This window comes from Acinonyx jubatus, chromosome F2, assembly GCF_027475565.1.
Source record: "Acinonyx jubatus isolate Ajub_Pintada_27869175 chromosome F2, VMU_Ajub_asm_v1.0, whole genome shotgun sequence".
In the NCBI taxonomy this organism is placed as follows: domain Eukaryota; kingdom Metazoa; phylum Chordata; class Mammalia; order Carnivora; family Felidae; genus Acinonyx; species Acinonyx jubatus.
The window spans coordinates 39,659,079-39,678,019 of record NC_069394.1 but is presented as its reverse complement, the minus strand read 5'-3'; the positions used below and the strand labels follow the sequence as shown (position 1 = coordinate 39,678,019).

The 18,941-nt window shown below is 38.9% G+C and overlaps 1 protein-coding gene and 1 long non-coding RNA gene across 6 annotated transcripts in view; one reads left to right on the top strand and one right to left on the bottom strand.

The window, feature by feature from the left end:
- CPQ (carboxypeptidase Q) overlaps positions 1–18,941 on the top strand; it is a 483,553-nt gene that overhangs the window by 153,932 nt on the left and 310,680 nt on the right. For all 5 annotated transcript variants that reach the window (XM_053208531.1, XM_053208529.1, XM_027064174.2 and 2 more), the window contains exon 3: positions 1,538–1,745. In XM_053208531.1, the coding sequence (XP_053064506.1) occupies positions 1,538–1,745 (208 nt within the window). The remainder of the gene's footprint in view (positions 1–1,537; positions 1,746–18,941) is intronic.
- On the bottom strand, positions 1,634–17,849 carry LOC113600649 (uncharacterized). The gene is made up of 3 exons (XR_003421748.2): positions 17,570–17,849; positions 4,900–4,994; positions 1,634–1,771 (listed from the first exon to the last, which is right to left on the bottom strand). It is a non-coding gene; the product is annotated as an uncharacterized LOC113600649 (long non-coding RNA).

Below are 18,941 nucleotides of genomic sequence, written 5' to 3'. Positions count from 1 at the left end.
GACAGTCCTTGGGTGGACCATTGAATCTGTTATTCATTAGGAACAACTGAAAACCATCAACAAAATTCTTGTACTATGCCAACAATAACCCCAGTCAAATATTAAGGTAGCTTCCAGGTTTCAGAAGGTTATGAATCTCAAAATCTGTCTAGCTGAACTCTTACTTGTATGTTTCACATATTTATTTATCATGTGAAGGAGCTAGTGGCTTCCTTTTTATAATTGTACATTGCATTTTTTTTTAGATCATAAATTAAGTTCAGAGTTCTGAATGTTGGTGGAGACATGCTTAGAGATCTGTAGTCAGTCACTTTAAAGTAAAATCACAAATTGAGTCCAGATAGGAGAACCAGAAGCAGGAGTGGAGCCAGCCCAAAGGGTCCATTATAATGGGGCCTACGTTGAAAGCAAGAATTCTCTCATACCTGCAGTGCATTTTAAAAGGATTTTCCAAGTAACAGTTAATATTTTAATGGCATCTGTTAACCTTCCAGGAAAACCTAGTTCTCTAGTTTGCAAGATTAAGGAAGCACGCCAAATGCATGTTGATACTTCAGTTTTTACTGACATATTTCATGACTGCATGGCTAAAGCCACAGAACAGTAGACGCCTGCCACTTTCTTTTCACAGTTTTATTTAGTCGCTGCATCTGTCCTTTGTTGCTAAATACTTTTTCCTTGTCACTCAAACTGCTCCATCAAATTGGATCTTCAGTGGTCTGGCAGTTTTTGAATGACTTCTTGGAAGCTGTGAAACCCTGTTCCCTAATCAAGAAGATCTGGGAAAGTCTTCTGTTATGAGGAAAGATGGCACGTCTCTTCTAAGTGACACAACAGGATAATAGGACAATTACACAACATCTTCAAAATTTTTCTCTGAAGACCGGTGATGTGTTTTGGTGATGAACCAGTACTGTAAATTGAGAAGCATGGGAAATTTCCATATTCTTTGAGAGTGTTTTGTATAAAGAAGGAAAGAAAACAAGCTGACTTTTTATAATTCTTGGTAGAGGTTACATTAACTATTTGTCAAAAGTTGGATTTTTGAAGATTCTTGGCTTCTAAGAACATTCTTCATGAACTGCCATTCTTTGTATGATGTCAATGAAGGTTGTTTAACAACATAACAAAATAGCTTTATAAAAAGATAAATATGTGTTTCATTAATCCCAGGGGGAGCTTCTGAAATGCATTTTCTTTATAAATAATTAGTGTCATTCTATGAAACTCGTGACTTCTTAGGGTGGGAAGGGGGAAAAATCTATCTTTTCAAGCAGTTTGTGATTTAGTACCAGCTGGTCGAGTGAGTTGAAAAGTCTTCTGAGTCGTATGCCTTATTATTTTGAATGCCTTTTCTCTCTCTTGGGAGACTAGCTAACCTCTGCAGTCTTTCTTCCATGGCAAATGGCTCTAAAACTTTGATCTTCTCAAACCAGTTTGCCAGATGTAGCAGGTAGAGCCTGTATGACCTTTTATGTGCCAATTCAACAGGGCTGATTGGAAACCATAAGTTAATCCTGTATGATGTTTTTTCTAGGCATTACAGCAGAAGTTCTCGTGGTGACCTCGTTCGAGGAACTGCAGAGAAGGGCCCCAGAAGCAAGAGGGAAGATTGTTGTGTATAATCAACCTTATGTCAACTACTCGAAGACAGTGCAGTACCGAGTCCAGGGGTCAGTGGAAGCTGCCAAAGTGGGGGCTGTGGCATCCCTGATTCGATCAGTGGCTTCCTTCTCCATCTACAGGTTGGTCATGATGTTCATTTGAAACCCTTTAAAAAAACCCGAAGATTGAGAAAAACCCATGAAAGAGAAACCCGTATGAAATAAAAACAAACCATTCAAATGAAAATACTGATTTGTTTACGGAATTTTCCCTCATTCCATATTTGGTCACTTGTTTGTAATGTCTTCTTTGGCCTTTTCAGGATTCCAAGCATTGTTTGTACATTCCTTTAAAAACCTTTCCACATCCGTGATGACCCCATAACATTCCTTATATAACCAATATGTTATGTATTTTCATTGGAGGGAGAATTGAATTCACGTCTGTGTTTCATCAAAGATTCCTAGTGACTTCAGAGGAAGCTAGGCCTTTTCCCATTGTTGCTAGAGAAGTGAAATAAAAATAAAGTGGGTAACGTGATGAGAGCTGTCTGTGGTGTAGTGGAAGGAGACTAGGGAGTAGAGGATCTTGGATACAGACCTCGCTCTGCCCCCAAACAAGTATGTGGCCTTAGGAATATTCTTAAACTCTGTGGGTCTTTGCATTCTTCTCTGTTAATCAGTGATGATGAAGAATAATAAATTTACAATATTACTTTTAGAATAAATGAGATAAACTTATGAAAGATACTCGATTATCTGTAAAGGTCTATATAAGTGTTTGATGGTATTTAAGGACAACATAAGTTTTCCTTTTTCTTTGTATATCTGATCGAGGTAATTGCAAGACCGTCAGTCTTAGGGTAAAATTCAGCCTTTCAGTGGATGAAAGTTCTGAAACTTGACCTGCAGGCATTTGGCCTAGTTTAATAGTTACATATGGTCATGCCACACATTAAGGGTGAAATATTTGATGGGATAAACATGGATAAAAGAAGCACCATTTTAGTGTTGTAGCCTGGTCTCCCGAAGATAAAAAACAAAACAAAACAAAGCTTACGGAAACAATTGCAAATCGGGTTTATTTGGGTTTCAAGATCAGATCAGTATCTATTGTAAGGGAAAGCTTATTTATTCTGCACAATTTTTGTTTGGAGCTGGAGACACAGTTGCTTGATCTTAATTAGCACCCTACACCCTTGAAAATAATATAACTGATGAGACATCAGCAAATAGGAAACCAAGTCAAAAGAGAGTTGTCCAGAAGTGCGGAGAAAAGAGAAAAGGGACATTTTTCTTTAATGGGGATAAGATATCTTCCCAGGGACGAAGATGGGACATGTTAAAACTACTTGTGAAATGTTTTATGAGAGAAAAACTAGTTCCACTCATGTCATAGTGCTAAAAATAATGTGCTTTGTAGGGTGCAAAGGTTTAGTGACTAGTGAAATAATCATTGGATCCTATTCTTTTGGATGGTTAATCTTCCCAGGAGGGAAGTCCTAAAATGGCTAGCTTACTTCCCAGAATACCTCAGTCACCCCTTAGAATAACAAGGGCCTCAGCAATGTGGCCATTCACTATGATTTCACTGGTCATGAGACTAAATTATGGAGCTATTGGGTGATTGCCAAAAATATTTATTTAAGAACTACTATTTATAAGACTAATAAACTCCAAGATGACTTAGTGTACTGCAGTATACTAGGGTTAATTGACATTTTTTTTTCTGGTGTAATGACATCTGGAAACCCAGGCTATACCCTAGGAGCCCCAGAAAAATTTTGCCCGGCATAGGACATAGAAATGTATTGTTAGCCTTTAATATTTGGGATGAACAACTTATAGTGTATATTTAAAAGATGTTTTTCTTAATATTTGTAGTTCTAGACTGATTATAATCTTTTCATTGATTTTATAGCCAACCGTATTTCAATGGACTCTTGACTTTTGTAACTCCATCTTTTTGATATTTAAAAATACATAATAACATTGCCCTTTACCTAGTATTTTAGAATCTTTCACACATGTCATGTTACTCATTATGACAACTCAGTGGACCAAGCAGAAGGGGCATTATTATACCCATTTTACAGATAGGGAAATAAAAGTTCAGAGAATTCAGCATATTAACATGTTTAAGTATTACATCCTGAAAAATAAAAACAAAATGAAACAAACTCTTTTTCCACTAATAGCTAATTGTTTCTTAGAGCTAATTTTCCTTAAAGAGTATTTTGTATTCCTGTCTCTAATTCTTCACCTGTCATTCATTCTGCAGACCATTTTAATCTGGCTTTTGCCAATACTGAAATGGAACTTGTTAAGGTCACAAATAGCGGCCTAGTTGTCAAATATAATGGACATTTTCAGGCCATCATCTTACTTAACCACTCTGAAACATTTGTCACTGTTGACTGCTTTCTAAATACCTCTTCTGTTTGGCTTCTGTGACTTTGTTCTTATATTCTCTTTCTCTTTCTTGCTCTTACTCTTTCTCTCTTTCCCACTTACCCTCTTCCTTTTCTGTTTCCCTGACTTCTCACTCTGAACATTCTACCTGAGCAGTCCCATCGTGCTTGTGGCTTCAGCCACCATCTCTGCCTGTGACACTTTCCAAACCCACCTTTCCTTCCCATACTGTTGTCTGAGCACAGGGCCCATACATCCGACGACCTCCTGATCCTTCTTTTGGATGTTCCTTAGTTATCTCTTCAGTTTTCTTCAAAACTGAACTCACCTTTTTACCTCTTTATCCTGCATTTTCTACCTCAGGGAAGAGCATGTCATCTATTCCGCCTTCTAACTTAGATGGTTCTTGAGAACTTTTTTCCTCTTCCCTTATCCATCATTGCTGACCGTTACTATGCCTTCTAGGCTCTGCTCTTTATTAGTCATTTCAACAAATACATATTGAGTAGCCCCATTTCCCAACATGACTCCACATTCCAGTAGTCAGGAGTCACTGACACTTTCCCAATGCACCAGGTTTCTTCAGGATTTCATGACTTTGCATATGCCTTCTCCCCTGTAACCTTCTATCCCTTTCCTCATTGTCTCAAACTGTCCTTTAAGATTCATCTTAAATGTTTCTTTTTCTGGGGAGCCTTCCCTGGTATCTAGCTCCAGCCAGGGTGAGCCGCCTCTTTCCAGTATTTCCACATCGTTCTGTGCATACTCTATATCATAATGTCTTGGAGGTAGATGTGATCCATGCTTTGGTAGGGTACACTAACTGTTGTATCAACTTCAAATCTCAGTCACTTAACACAATAGGAGTTGATTTCATACTCACATAATAGTTCTAAGAGGGTGTTTAGCAGGTGGCCTTCTGCTCCTTTCCATCAACTCTAAGATCTCAGAGCCTTCTGCAGGATCTTTTACATCCAGCTGGCAAATAAAAAGATAGAGAGAGAAAGTCGATAATCAAACAGGAGGTTTTCCATGGCCAGGTCTGGACATGGCCTACTTCACTTCTGTTCACATTTCACTGGTCATAATAAAGTCATGAGGCTGGGAGATGTGGTGTGCCTTTATGCCCTCAGTGACAGAAACTGTCCAGTCCATCCTGATCACCTGACTCCACTGTACGTTCCAGAAAGACATGGGATATCTTTCTCTCTTTCTCTCCATGTAAATATATATATACACACACATATATGTATATATGTATTTATATGTATTTATATATATATATACATATATATACACATATACACACACACATATATATGTATATATATATTTACATCTCCAAATCCCCATCATCTAGTATTTTTGTTACATAATAGTCACTCAGGAACTGTTCTGTTGAGGGAATGAACTTGTTTGAGATTGTATAGTCAGTCATGGCAGGGCTTTCGTAACAAGCCAGGTGACCAGATTGCAAATGCTCTCTAACCAAACTGTATAACCTCTGGATAGTAAATACAAAACAACTTGAATTTTTAGGGCACTTTGCTCTGTATTTAAGGAAAATATACAGGTGCCCAGCATGCCAGATTGTATCTTTTTTTCTGCCACAACTTTCATGAACAATGGTGTTTTGAGTTGCTAGTTGAATAAAACAGCTCCCTTCTCTCTGGCAGATATTTCACCCTTAAGTTTTATGGGGGTGGTGATACTGGATTCTGTCTAGGAGTGGTGTAGAGGTCAGCAATACTAGAGAACAGAATAGAAATTGTAATTAGTTTCTGCCTGACTTCAAAATTAGAGAATCCCCTAAAATGCAGAACATGTGTTTTACCAGTTTGATTTGACATTTGTCAGTGCAATTAACAATATTTGTTAGCCATTTTGGAAGTACAACAGTCACATGGTTACATGACATGTCCTTAAGAGACATCTGTAAAAAGTCCATTACTTGTTGCCTTCAATATCTCCAGGTTCATTGTTGTTATTTCTCTGCATTGCCATTGTCAGTATCCTTGTGCTCAAATTTACTTTAAGGAGAAGAATTTTTTTTTTTATTGATGCTTTATAATGACTCTTGTTCACATTAAGTATCAACTGGGACTCTCATTAGATCTTGATTAGTTTTTTTGTATGTAAAATACCTTTTGCCTTTGTCATAGGAGGATATTTTAAGGCTAAGTGTAATTGTTAATTTAAGTTCAGCAGAGGAACCATTTGTCTTACGTTATTTTTCAAATTAATTATTTTCTTAGTAAATATTTATCGAGAGCTTAACAGTTGCTCTGAACCCCAAGCAGTAGGGTTATTAAAATGAATTAGGCATGTTTTTTGTTGCCCCTCAGAAATATTCTACCTGGCTAAGAGAGAAGAAGGTAAGCTTAAAATATAAATGACTAATGTAATCTATTTTATATTTAGTGCTAAATGAATGATTGGGGAAAAGGAATGAAAGAAAGAAATGAACATTTATTTGGCACCTACTTTGTATATCTTTGTGCATCTCTGAAGACTTAAATAGTTTGTTGCGATGAATTCTTTATGCAACCCAATGGAGGCAGATAATTGGTATGTCTCTTTTATTGAAAGAGAAACAGGTTTAGAATGGTTAAATAATCAAGTTACACAAGTAATGAAGGAACAAGGATTCATACTTAGAGTCTCTGGCTCTGAATTCCATGCGTTTTGAATTATACCAAGCAACTCGAAGAGCTAATGCTTTGGAGTCTAAAAGAGGTAGCAGAAGTCTGATTAGGGCTGCTTCATTGAGGTGTATTTGGGGTATACTCAACCACAAAGTTGAACTTAAATAAGAAAGGGAAGTGGAAAGACATTCTATACATGATCAAGGCAAGGAGGTGGGAATGCTTGATGAACTTGGGTAATACACAAGTAGACCAGTATGGCTGGAGCCAGAGGTTTCATTGGAGGTTAGAGAAATGTGATTAGGGGGGTGAGTGGAAGAGACCCGGTTATGAAGAATCCAGAATACCAGATTGGGGAGTTTTAAGTTTTATGTAGAGGAAATGGAGAATCATTGAATGTGATCAAGTTGGGGGGTGATGTTTTAGAGCAATATTTCTCTAAAGATAGTCTCTGGAACACCTCAGTCTCACCTGGGAGCTTGTTGATATGAAATTATCAGGCCCCACCTGAGACCCCCTAAATTAAAAATGCTTAGGGGTGGGGCTTATGGTTTAACTAGCTCTCCAGGTGATTCTGATGCATGTTAAAATTTGGGCGCTGCTGTTTCAGAATGGTGACTACATGGCCTGCTATGAAAAGGAAAGAGAGGTTAGTGCTCTAATAATGCAGATGTGAAATAATGAGGGCAGAGATGATGGCAGTGGGAATGGACAGCAAGAGACAGCAAGGAGGGATAGTATGAAAAAATGATCAGTACTTGGTTGTATTTGAAGGGGGGGCAGGAGGAAGGGTCAAAGTTTATGGTAAGGCAAGGACCAAAAGTCATGGGATGAATCTGCGTTCAGTTCAGCACAGTTTGAAAGTCATGAGATTTACATAAAAAATAGGAGTTTGTGGTTTTTAGGGAAAAACCGAATCTGACAACATCTAGTATCTCCCAAAAGGCAGACCAGCTGAGTGGATAAGCCACCAAGTCCTTTTAGTTAATGGGATGTACCCTCTTCAGTCTTTCATAGCTCCCCAGTTTCCCTACACCCAGCCTGGCAACTGGGGGAGGAGAGGGAGAGGGAGGAGAGGAGAGGGAACTGATTGGAGGCAACATGAGCAGCTTGGGTTTTAGACATTTGAGTTTGAGGCAACTGTGAGAAGTTGCGTTAACCTGGTTTTCATATTTTGTGAAAAAAAAAAAACAGGTAAGCATTTCCATTTCTCAATTATCTCCTTTTTGGATCACCCAAGGCAATTTAAAATTCTAGGCTGGCTTCCTTGCAATGCAGTACACCTGGGGACTCCCGCCTCCTGCCTTCTCTACGTGCGAGCTCAAGAATGCAAAATGAGTTTCATATTAGCCCGAGTAAAATACAATTCAGAAAGTAACTCTACTGAGGCCAAACTGTCTGTTGTACTCCCATTGCCAAATACACATTTTTTTTCCTCGTTATTTTCTCCATTGCCCCAGATAATTGAACACAGACTATAAGTTTTAATCAGCTAAGGAAGCAAAAGGCTTTCCCTCCACTCTCCTGTGAAAATGGCATCACTACACTGGGTGAGAATTCATGGAGGCGGCGATGGCTTGTTGATCGAACTTGCTTTGTGAATTCTCTTGGTTTATGTTTTATATCACTTGGCCTTTGCGTGCCATATTGATAAGAAAAGTGAAGAGGAGGAGGAATAGCAGCAATCCAGTTTGAAGATGACTGAGATCTGATTGAATATTCAGCTGGAGAGAGAGATGAGTGAATCCAGGTGATGTGTTTGGAGCATCAGAGAGGGAGAGTGTTATACCATCTGGTGAGAGAGCTGCGAAAAAGTCTATAAATCACTCCTTATAATGATACTTAATTAATACAGAGTCGATAAATGACATAATTTGAAGCTCCAGTTGGGCTACATCGTAGAGTTAAATAGCTGCAGAGAGGGCTCTGATTAAAGCCATTACAATTTATAAAACATTCTTCATCTTAAAGCATCTTGATGAGATTTAACATGAACATTTTTGTAATCAGAGGGCCAGCTTAAAACATTCAGAGCAGAGGTGAAATGTCTTAAGAGGTCTGTTTTGGATGATTTTTGAAAGCCAGTTATTCCCAGGGAGTAAAAAAGCTTGTCCCCCACCCCCACCACCCATTGCTTTTTTAATGGGAGAAAATTAATGCTGCTACTTCACACTTAGACCATCTTGGATTTTTGATGTCCTGGTGGTTTGGTTCTTTGGCGTGACCTTAGCATAATTAGCTATCAAGCTTGATTTAAATTGTTGTGAAATATCATTGCAATTTCGAGGGGCATATGTGCCTGCTGGTGATTACAAAATAAGGAGGATACCACCGTGACTCAAATCGGTGCAACTGGGCCAGCCTCCATTAGTAGGTTCTTTTCCTGCCTTACATTGTTTTTGCTTAATTCACTCTGAGGCTCATAACAGATGCACAGTAATCAAGCAGAATGCCAATTCTCATCATTTATGCAGGTGGAGGGCCACTGTGCTCCCAAGGGGGGAAACCAGAGAAGACCCACACTGAACACAACATTTTTTTTCCTTCTCATCATCCTTTTCTTTTCCCTCTCTCTGCTTTTGAAAGGCAGATTCTTTTCAGAAGGCCTTTGTTAGAAATTCCAAAATGTTCTTTAATCACCAAAATCTTATTATTGCTTCAGGTAGTGTGACGGGCATACTACCTCATAATGGATAGAATCAGGCAGTGACTCTGGAGCCCCACTTCTGGAGTCGTGGTGCCTGGGTCTTTGTTCAGCCACTTGCCACATGTGTGACCTTGGCAAACTGTGCATACACTCTGTGCCTCAGTTTCATCCATCAAGTGGAGGAATTCATTATACCTTCTTTCTGGTGTTTTGTGAGCTTTTAAGTGAGATATTAGTATTGCCTGACACATAGTTTTACATACATGTAAAGTGCTATTGTTATAGAGTCTTGTTAAATGATGACTGGATGTACTCATTGACTAAAGGAGGAAGGAAAGGAGGGAAGTGTGGAGCGACGGAGGGAAGGAGGAAGAGAAGAGAAGAAGGAAGAAAGAAAGGAGGGCGGAGAAAAAAAGAATGTAGTTGATCCCATATCACTGTTGTCACTGCAGCGCTCTGCAACCCTAACACCAGATTGTCACTTGGATCTCCACCTGTTTAGTTTGTCCAAACTCTGTCTTATGTGTTTGCTAGTCTGCTTCTCTCTCTGAATTGGAAGTTCTCCTGGAGACGTACTGTGTGTCTTATTCATGTCAGCGTCCCTGGAGCCAGGCTCAATGCCTGGCACACAGTAGTGCTGGAATGAATGAATGAAGAGTTAGAGGCAGCCTAGCCTATCTGGTTCTCTAACACGTAAATTCAAGGTGTCACCATTTCACACTGATAGAAGTTGAATAATACTATAGGTGAGGTGACTAACCTTTTGAATTGCTACTTATCAAAAATAGAATCTCTGGCGTCTGAGAGGAGACTATATAGTTATGTAAATTTCGGTAAAGTATTGCAAACTGCATATTACTATGGTGCTTTGTGAGGCTGCTATAATTAATGGTCTGTTTGCATTCCTGGTACTGACTGTCATCTTTCATCTGCTCATAACCTTGATATAAAAATTTGTTCTTGGCTGCTATTTTGCATTCATAATTTTAAAATGTATATAAATGTTCACCTTCTATCTTCCAGCTTTCTTATTATTGAAAGCACAAGCTTAAGAATCATACCACTGTGGCATGTTTTTCTGAATCTCTAGTGGTAAAAAGAAATTAATGCATTTGGAATTCAGGTTTCAGGATTATGACAATGTTGTTTGCTTATGCAGTGCCCTTTGAAAAATGTCTAGTGTAGCATATGAACCAAAAGAATCCCGAGTAGACTCAAGTCAGTCTTTTACTATTGCAGGTGCCTTTGTTCTCTTCTTCTCTCATGAAAGCTAAAGTCAACTCTTAAAATCCTCTTGCTTCCATTGGCTTCTTTAGCTTTCTGGAGAAAGTGCCAACCAGAAGGGTCTACTAGGGAAATTTTGAAGGCTAACAAATATAACAATATATAGACTGGGATTTGGAGTCTGACAGACCTGGATTCAAATGCAGATTCTGCCACTTAGAGATGGTGTCACCCCCCAGCCTTATGTTTACTACTTAACCACGCTGAGCCTGTTTCCTCATCTGTAACATGGGGAGAATACTGTTTACCTCTAGCGTTGTTGACAGAATGAAATGAGATTGAGCACTAGACATGGAACCTGACACATGGGAAGCAATCAGTGAATTATAACTGACATATTATTTTGATCATGGTCACTGTCGTCATTAACATCATTAGGTCATGACAGGACTGAACAGGTAGCTTGATCCGAACTGACTTATCTTAAAAAGCAACGGTTCAGAACTCTCCACATTGTGGGCTCCAGAGACCTTGGTTCTGATTATCTTCTGATTTCAGGAACTACTCTTGTAGTCTCCTTCAGTCTTTGGCTTAAAACTCTGCTGTTTGTCTTTTCTCTCTTCTCTGGCCTCACACTGAATACTCGATACTGTTCTTTGTGTGTAAGTGTTAAAGACGTGGTAACTCAGACCAGTGATCAGTGACCAGCTAATGGAGATGTAGTAAGTTTCTATTTTAAATGCTTTCCAGGCTATTTTCCACCTCAGGGTCTTTGCACTCATTGACCCCTTTGTCTAGGGAATTCTGTTTCCCCAGCTTTTTATATGGTTGACTCTCTTTCGACCTTCAGATCTCAACTGAGAGTTTTGTTTTGTTTTGTTTTGTTTCCTGAAAGGGCTTTCCTGACTGTCCCAAGTAGAGTAGCATTTTCCCTCAAATTCTCTTACCTAGTACCTCTTCTGTATGCTCAGAATCTCGATAACATTTGGTGACTTTCATATAACTACCTATTACTTGTATATCTCTCCATGAGAATATAAACTCCATGAGGACTAGACTATATCCTTCTTCTCTTTTTTAATATAATTTATTATCAAATTGGTTTCCATAAAACACCCAGTGCTCATCCCAACAAGTGCCCTCCTCAGTGCCCATCACCCACTTTCCCCTCTCCACCACCCCCCATCAACCCTCAGTTTGTTCTCAGTATTTAAGAGTCTCTTATCATTTGCCTGCCTCCCTGCCTCTCTGTAACTCTTTTTTCCCCCCTTCTCCTCCCCCATGGTCTTCTTGAGAAATAGACTATATCCTTCTTCTGCACCATTGTATTCTCAGTACACAGGAGATTGCCTGGCACATGGCAGGTACTCACAAGATATTCGTAGAGTGAGTAGCTATTTAAAAAAATCATCCAAGATCAAAAAACAGAGAACAAACCAGAATCAGATACACTGAATCATGTCTGTTTTCTGAAGCCACATTCTAAAGTATCACATACTTTTTTTCCCAACTTTTTCTTTTTTTGGAAAAATATCAGTTTATGGTAAAAATTGAAAGAATATTAAATGACTCATAAGCTCTTTATAAGAAATTGCCTAACTTTTTCCAGAGAGGTGGTACCATTTTACATTCCCACCAGCCCTCTGTAAAATTTCAGCCTGCTCCACATTCTCACCAAAATTTGGTGTTGTCAGTCTGTTTAATTTTAGCCATTCTGGTGGGTGTGTATTGGTAGCTCATTGAAATGTTGATTTTCATTTCCCTTATGACTAATGATGTTGAGCACTCTTTCACGTGATGATTGGTCATTTCTGAATCCTCCTTTGTGAAGAATTTGTTCAAGTCTTTTACCCCTTTTATAACTGGATTGTTTTTGAATTGTTGACTAGTAGGACTTTTTCACTTATTCTAGATACAGGTGTATTGCCAGATATATGTTTTGCAAATATTTTCTCCCAGTTGATGTCTTGCCTATTCTTTGTTTTTATTGTTGTTGTTTTTGTTTTGCTTTGTCCTTTGGCTTAACAGTGTCTTTTGATGAGGAAAAGTTTTGAAATTAATGAATTCTAATGTATCCATTTTTTTTTGCATTCTGTGTTCACTCACATACCCTTCTTCAACATTCATTATTTAATATTTTGCCACATTTGCTCTCTTTCTCCTTTTCTGAATCACTTGAAAGTGACGTGTGTACAGCCATGAAGACACCTTACCCAGAAATACATTAGCATGTATTTCATACGAACAAGAACCTTCTCTTATAATGCAGCAGCATCATTATCATACCTGTGAAATCTCCATTGTTACACAATGCATGTTGGCCCATTGCTCCTCACTCTCAATAATGTCCCTGCTTTCCCGCCCCCCTCCCCACCCCAGAATCCGATCAAGGACATCCTTTACATTTAGTTGTCATGTATCTTTAGTCTCCTTTAATCTGGAACTCTTGCCTAGCCTTCATAATATTTTATTACACTGGCATTTTTGAAGAATACAGGCAGCTGTTTTGCACAATGTCCCTAGTTTGGGATTGTTATTTCCTCATTATTAGATTCAGGTTAAATATTTTTGGCAACAATTCTCTATGGATAATGTTGCATCCCTTGTATTGCATTGCATAAGGAAGCAAATAATGTCAGTTTTCTTTATTAGTGAGGCTAAGTTGATCACTTGTCTAAGGCAGTATCTCTGGATTTCTTCACTGGAAAGGTAGTTTTCACATCTGTAGAGGGAATACCTTGTAATCATGGTGAGTTGATTTGAGGCTTTGTGAATCTTAAGTTCCCTAATAAAATTTCACCCAATGAAAATTTAGCTATGTTTTTGTTAAAATTTTTTAAAGTTTATTTATTTATTTTGAGAGAGAGAGAGTGAGCAGGGGAGGGGCAGAGAGAGAGGGAGAGAGAGAGGATCCCAAGCAGGTTCTACACTGTCAGCACAGAGTCCAATGCAGGGCTTGAATTCACAAACTGTGAGATCCTGACCTGAGCTGAAACCAAGAGTCGGACACTTAACGGAAGGAGCCACCCAGGCGTCCCTGGCATATGTTAATGATTCTTGCCTGAATCAGTCATTACACTGCTGGTTGCAAATGTTTTCCTAATTCAGTTATTCCTCTCACATTTATTAACTGGCCTGCTTTTGTAAAGAGGAGCCTCCACCTTTTTCCCCTTCTCATTGTTTCTGAGTATCACTCCATGGATTTTTAAAAGTGTATGCATTAAAATTCATTACAGTCATTATTCTTTTTGACAAAGCATCAAAAATTTCAAAGTGCTTAATAAATGTCAAAGTTAATATTTTACAATAAGCTTGAATATTTGAAGCATTGGAAGGAATTCACTTTTTTATATCCCAAGGAACCCAAACTATCTCAGATAAGTCAACTGATTAGCGGGGTGTAATCAATACCATTTCCTCTGAACTTTCTCATTAACAGCATGAGCTTTGGAGTAAGAACTCCTGAAGTTATTTTTAGAGTTTACCATTACCAGTATATACCATATGCAAATGAAGATCCTTCACCCCATACATAATTGCTGTTAATTGTTAAAATAAATGAGCAAAAATCTTAAATCCAGCAACTGCTCCTGATTTTCTCTAGATTTTTTTTTTCTCCTTTTTTTGCCATGCAGAGCTGATGTTGAGGAGTGTGTTTTCAAAGAACCCTTTCCAGGAGAAATAAGTGTCCCAGTGTGGGTTTGCAGAAGCCTACAAGGATGCTTCTTTGAGGGGAGTTTACCTAATTTCTGTGGTGGAGAACAGAAAGCTGTAAATTATGCACCCACTCCAACCCCCCCACGTCATCAGTGGTTGGGAAAGGGTAGCCAGCCTTGGCCAGCAGGTCAACGGTAATAGTTTAAAAGCTGAATGAATGTCTGTTGCTGCACTGGTTGACTGCTACATAAATTACATATTTAACATTTAGGAGAATTTAATTTTTAACATTTCCAATTTCATTCATTCAATAAGCGTTTTTTTTAATGTTTGTTTATTTTTGAGAGAGAGAGCACTCAGGCACGCAAGCCCGCGAGCCAGGGAGGGGCAGAGAGAGAAGGAGACAGAGGATGGGAAGCAGGCTCTCAGGCAGGTTCCAGCTCACCAACCTTGAGATCAAGACCTGAACCAAAGTTGGACACTTAAATGACTGAGCCACCCAGGCACCCCACAATATGCATTTATTAAGCATCTTTTGTATACCAGGCCAGGGAGGACCTAAGTATTGTAGGACTAGGCTCTCATGTAATTTTGGGGCCTCTTTAAGAAAAGAATACAAAGTTGCAAATAAAAATTTAGATATTAATCAACATTTACTTAGAATAACAAAGAAATTATAACAAATTACAAATTTAAGAAAGCTGCCAAATACTACAAACATTACAAAATTCAGTAAAATATAATGTTTTTATTAAATACCTGTCAAGCTTCCATATTTTTCCTATGTTTTTTGCTTGACTACTCTTTGCTTTTTATGTGACAATGCTTTTGTGTTATGTTTTGCAAAGAGATAATAAAAAGAGAATTCAGTCTTTCCTCCAGCATGGTTGATAGAAATGTAGTTTTTATTATTGATAGTTTGGTAAAATTTATTTCAGGTTTACAGCTTTTTATTGGTAATATATACATTTTTAGGATTGTTGTCAAATTTTGGAAAGCTGCTATTAAGTTTCTTCCATGCACGAGCGTTATGATTTCAGGACATTTTACCTTTTCTTGTATAGTGACAATGAGTTGACAACATTTGAACGAGTTTGTTGTCTATTTCCTCTTTAGTGACATAACTTTTTGTTATCTTTACATTTGTCAGTATTTTGTGTCAAATCAATAAGAAATTTCAGTCTTTTTTGAAGGTGATTTACTCTTCACTATTTGTATTCCTAAATAATCTAAGAGGCTATTTGTCATGAATGCTCGAAGTACATCTCTGTCTCTCAATAAATCATGGTTTTTGTATGTTTTTTGTCTGGTATTGACAGACTTGGTTAGGACAAATATGTTATATATCCTAACATGAGATCCAGTAGGTTGACACACATAAATCATGTGACCTCATACATAACTGCACTCAACTGTTTGTAGTGCAACTACAGGTTTTCCCCCTACAAACACAGAAATTCTGCTAAATTCCATTTTACCTGACTTCCTTAAAAAGGAAAAATAAAATATAAAATTAGAAGTTGTGTTCCTATTGGGCTTGCTACTGTCAGCACAGAGCCTGCTTTGGGTCCTCCGTCACTGTCTCCCTCTCTGCCCCTACCCTGCTCACGCTCACTCTCTCAAAAACAAATAAAACATAAAAAAAAAAAAAAAGAAGTTGTGTTCATAATATGCTCTGAATTACTGACTCTCTTCTTGACAGGAGAGTACTTCCGTTTTAAGTAAGCATAGACGAGAATTGACTCATTCATTTGCAGTTGGAAGAATTTTTCTGGCAACTAGCATCTGGATCTCTACCACTCTCTCCCTACTTTCATTGCCAGGTGTTGCAGGATACATTCTTAGCACAAGATGGCCTCTGGCCCTGCCCCTTTGTATTATGACACCAGTAGTCCCAGGAGCCATTTCAGGATGGAAATGAAACTGTGAATTGCATAAATACATCCCCATAAACTCAAACTAATACAACCCCCAATCAACTTCCTCTTGGCTGGATCCTCAGAATGCCTGTGTTCATCCCAGTGTTGTCCCTGTGATGGGAGGTGTGACATAAAGGAAGTCAGAGTGGATTACAAGGGTTGACACCTGTCAAGTGCATAGACCAGTGCTGAGCTCCTAGTCAGGTGTCCGCATATGAAGCTAACATCATCCTCTCCCTCCCCCGCCTCCTCCTCTTCTTCCTCCTCCTCGCTGCTATACATATTTTAGTGGACTTTTCAGTTTTTAGTGGTTTTGGAATTCTTATAAGCAGCTTCTTCCTATTTCTACTTCCTTTTCCTTTTAGAATCCAGATTTCAAAAATGTTAGAGCTGGATGAGCCCTTAGAGAACATCTGCTCCCCTCCTTCATTTTACAGGTGAGGAATTTGGGGCTGAGGTCACTTAACTAGTTAGTGGCAAAATAAGGACACTTGTCTTTTATTATTATTTTTTTAAAGTTTATTTATTTTTGCCTGGGGGGCTCAGCATCTGACTTTGGCTTGGGTCATGAGCCCATGGCTTGTGAATTCGAGCCCTATGTCGGGCTCTGTGCTGACAGCTCAGACCCAGGAGCCTGCTTTGGATTCTGTGTCTTCCTCTCTCTCTCTGCCCTCCCCCGCTCTCACTCTGTCTCTGTCTCTCTCTCAAAAATAAATAAAACATTAAAAAAATTAAAAAAAAATTTGTTTAACGTTTATTCATTTTTGAGACACAGAGTGTGTGAGTAGGGGAGGGGCAGAGAGAGAGACACACACAGAATCGGAAGCAGGCTCCAGGCTCTGAGCTGTCAGCACAGAGCCTGATGCGGGGCTTGAATTCACAGAGTGTGAGATCATGACCTGAGCCGAAGTCAGATCCTTAACTGACTGCACCACCCAGGCACCCCTAAAAAAATTTTTTTTTAGTTTATTTATTTTTGCGAGAGAGAGAGAGAGAGAACAGGAGCAGAGGAAGGACAGAGAGAAAGGGAGAGAAAGAATCTCAAGCAGGCTCCACATTGTCAGCATGGAGCCCAACACAGGGCTCGAACCCACAAACTGTGAGATCATGACCTGAGCTGAAATTGAATTGGATGCTTAACCTACTGAACCACCCAGAAACTCCAGGACACATGTCTTTAGCTCCTGATACCATGTTTCCTTTCTTTCAAGTCTCCTAGGCAGATCTCTGTCAGAGTACCCCCCGCCTCCGGGGATTACCAGTACATCGATTTAGGCATGCATTGATTTTTAATCTTTGTGGGGTTCCTCCTCCCACACACCCCAATTGATATTTTTAAGAGTCAGGATACCCATGTGCTTCTAAAATGCTACATAATAGTGTTGCTTTGCCCATTTTGATAGGACTTTTAGCAAAGGGAACCGTATCATGAACACTCTCTCACAGGAAATGAAAACTCACCTTGTGAAGAGGAAAGCTTTCCATGGGCCTTGTGTTTTCCTTTCCTCAGCAGGGGAAGAGCCTATTTGTCAGCTGCCTGGCCTTCCTCTGGTGCTTGGTTTTTAATCTCCAGGGAGGCGAGACCGACAAAATGTCATCCCTTCTCCTGTTAAGGAAAGAAGCTGTGAAATAGATCTTCACTGCTTACATGCTTCACGTTGCCTAGCACCAGCTGTATCCATAACACCATGGTGTATTTAAAATACTTCTCCATTGGAATATTTTCTTAAAGGGATTCTGATGCTCAGAAATACCCCAATGAGGCATTGTGATATTACACTGATTTTTATCTTAATTGGAATAATTTCCCTGAGGAAGCTTAAGTTTATGGACATATGCCTATATATTGCTCATTACTGATCTGGATTTTCTGCTATAAATTCTAGGGATCTCTTATTAGGAGAGAGGAAGAGAAAAGAGCTAATGTATATCCAACAGCTTTTACGTATGTGTGCTATTTATCATCTTAATTGAAACTTAACAAGAGCCTTGGGAGGCAGGAGATTTAGACACATTTTACATTTGAGTGACTTGATTAAGACTGTACCATAGGACATTTTGAGAAAGGTTTTTTGCTTTTTGGTTTTTGTTTTTTGATTCTCCGTTTTCCAATTTAAGAACTAACAGTCCTGATATAATTGAACTAGAAATAAAGAAAAAAATACATAGCTAAGGATTTCATAAGATCATGTTACTAAAGGTTGCAAAAGAGAACAGCGTGTTCCTTGAGACCAGGCTGAGAGAATAAAAGGCAGAGAACTACCAACCAATATCCGAACACTGGCAGTAATGGCGTCAGCAAGGCCTCCGCGGGCTTGGACCGTCTGCTCTGGAAGTGGGATTTTGAAAGACATCTTGGTTGTATTTCTGTGAGGCACATTTGTTTCCTATGCTTCCCTCTTGTCTCCTTCCTCCTTCTCTTTATTCAGTACCTTCTTGTGCAAATAACAGTTTCTAAATTAGATTCCCTGTTACCTTACAACTTGAAACGGAAAGGCACAGACAGTATCCTCCTGGCAACTATTTATGATATCTTCCCCTTCCAGAGATTTGCCCTGTGGCAGCTTCAATCCATTATCATCACTTCTTTTGCCCATTTTGGCAGTTCCCCAAGACCTAGCGAGGGAAAAACAGATCTGCAGATATGCAAACCTCAAAATCAAGACTTAGTTAATGAAATCACTCCTCCACTTGCCCTTGCCTGTTACTGAATCCTGCTCCAGATGGGATGGAAAAAGAGCATTGGTCATGCTGTCAAAAGCAGATCAGATTTCTCCACTGCTATTTCTTCCTTTCTTAACTAAAAACAAAACAAAGCATGACACAAAAGGAA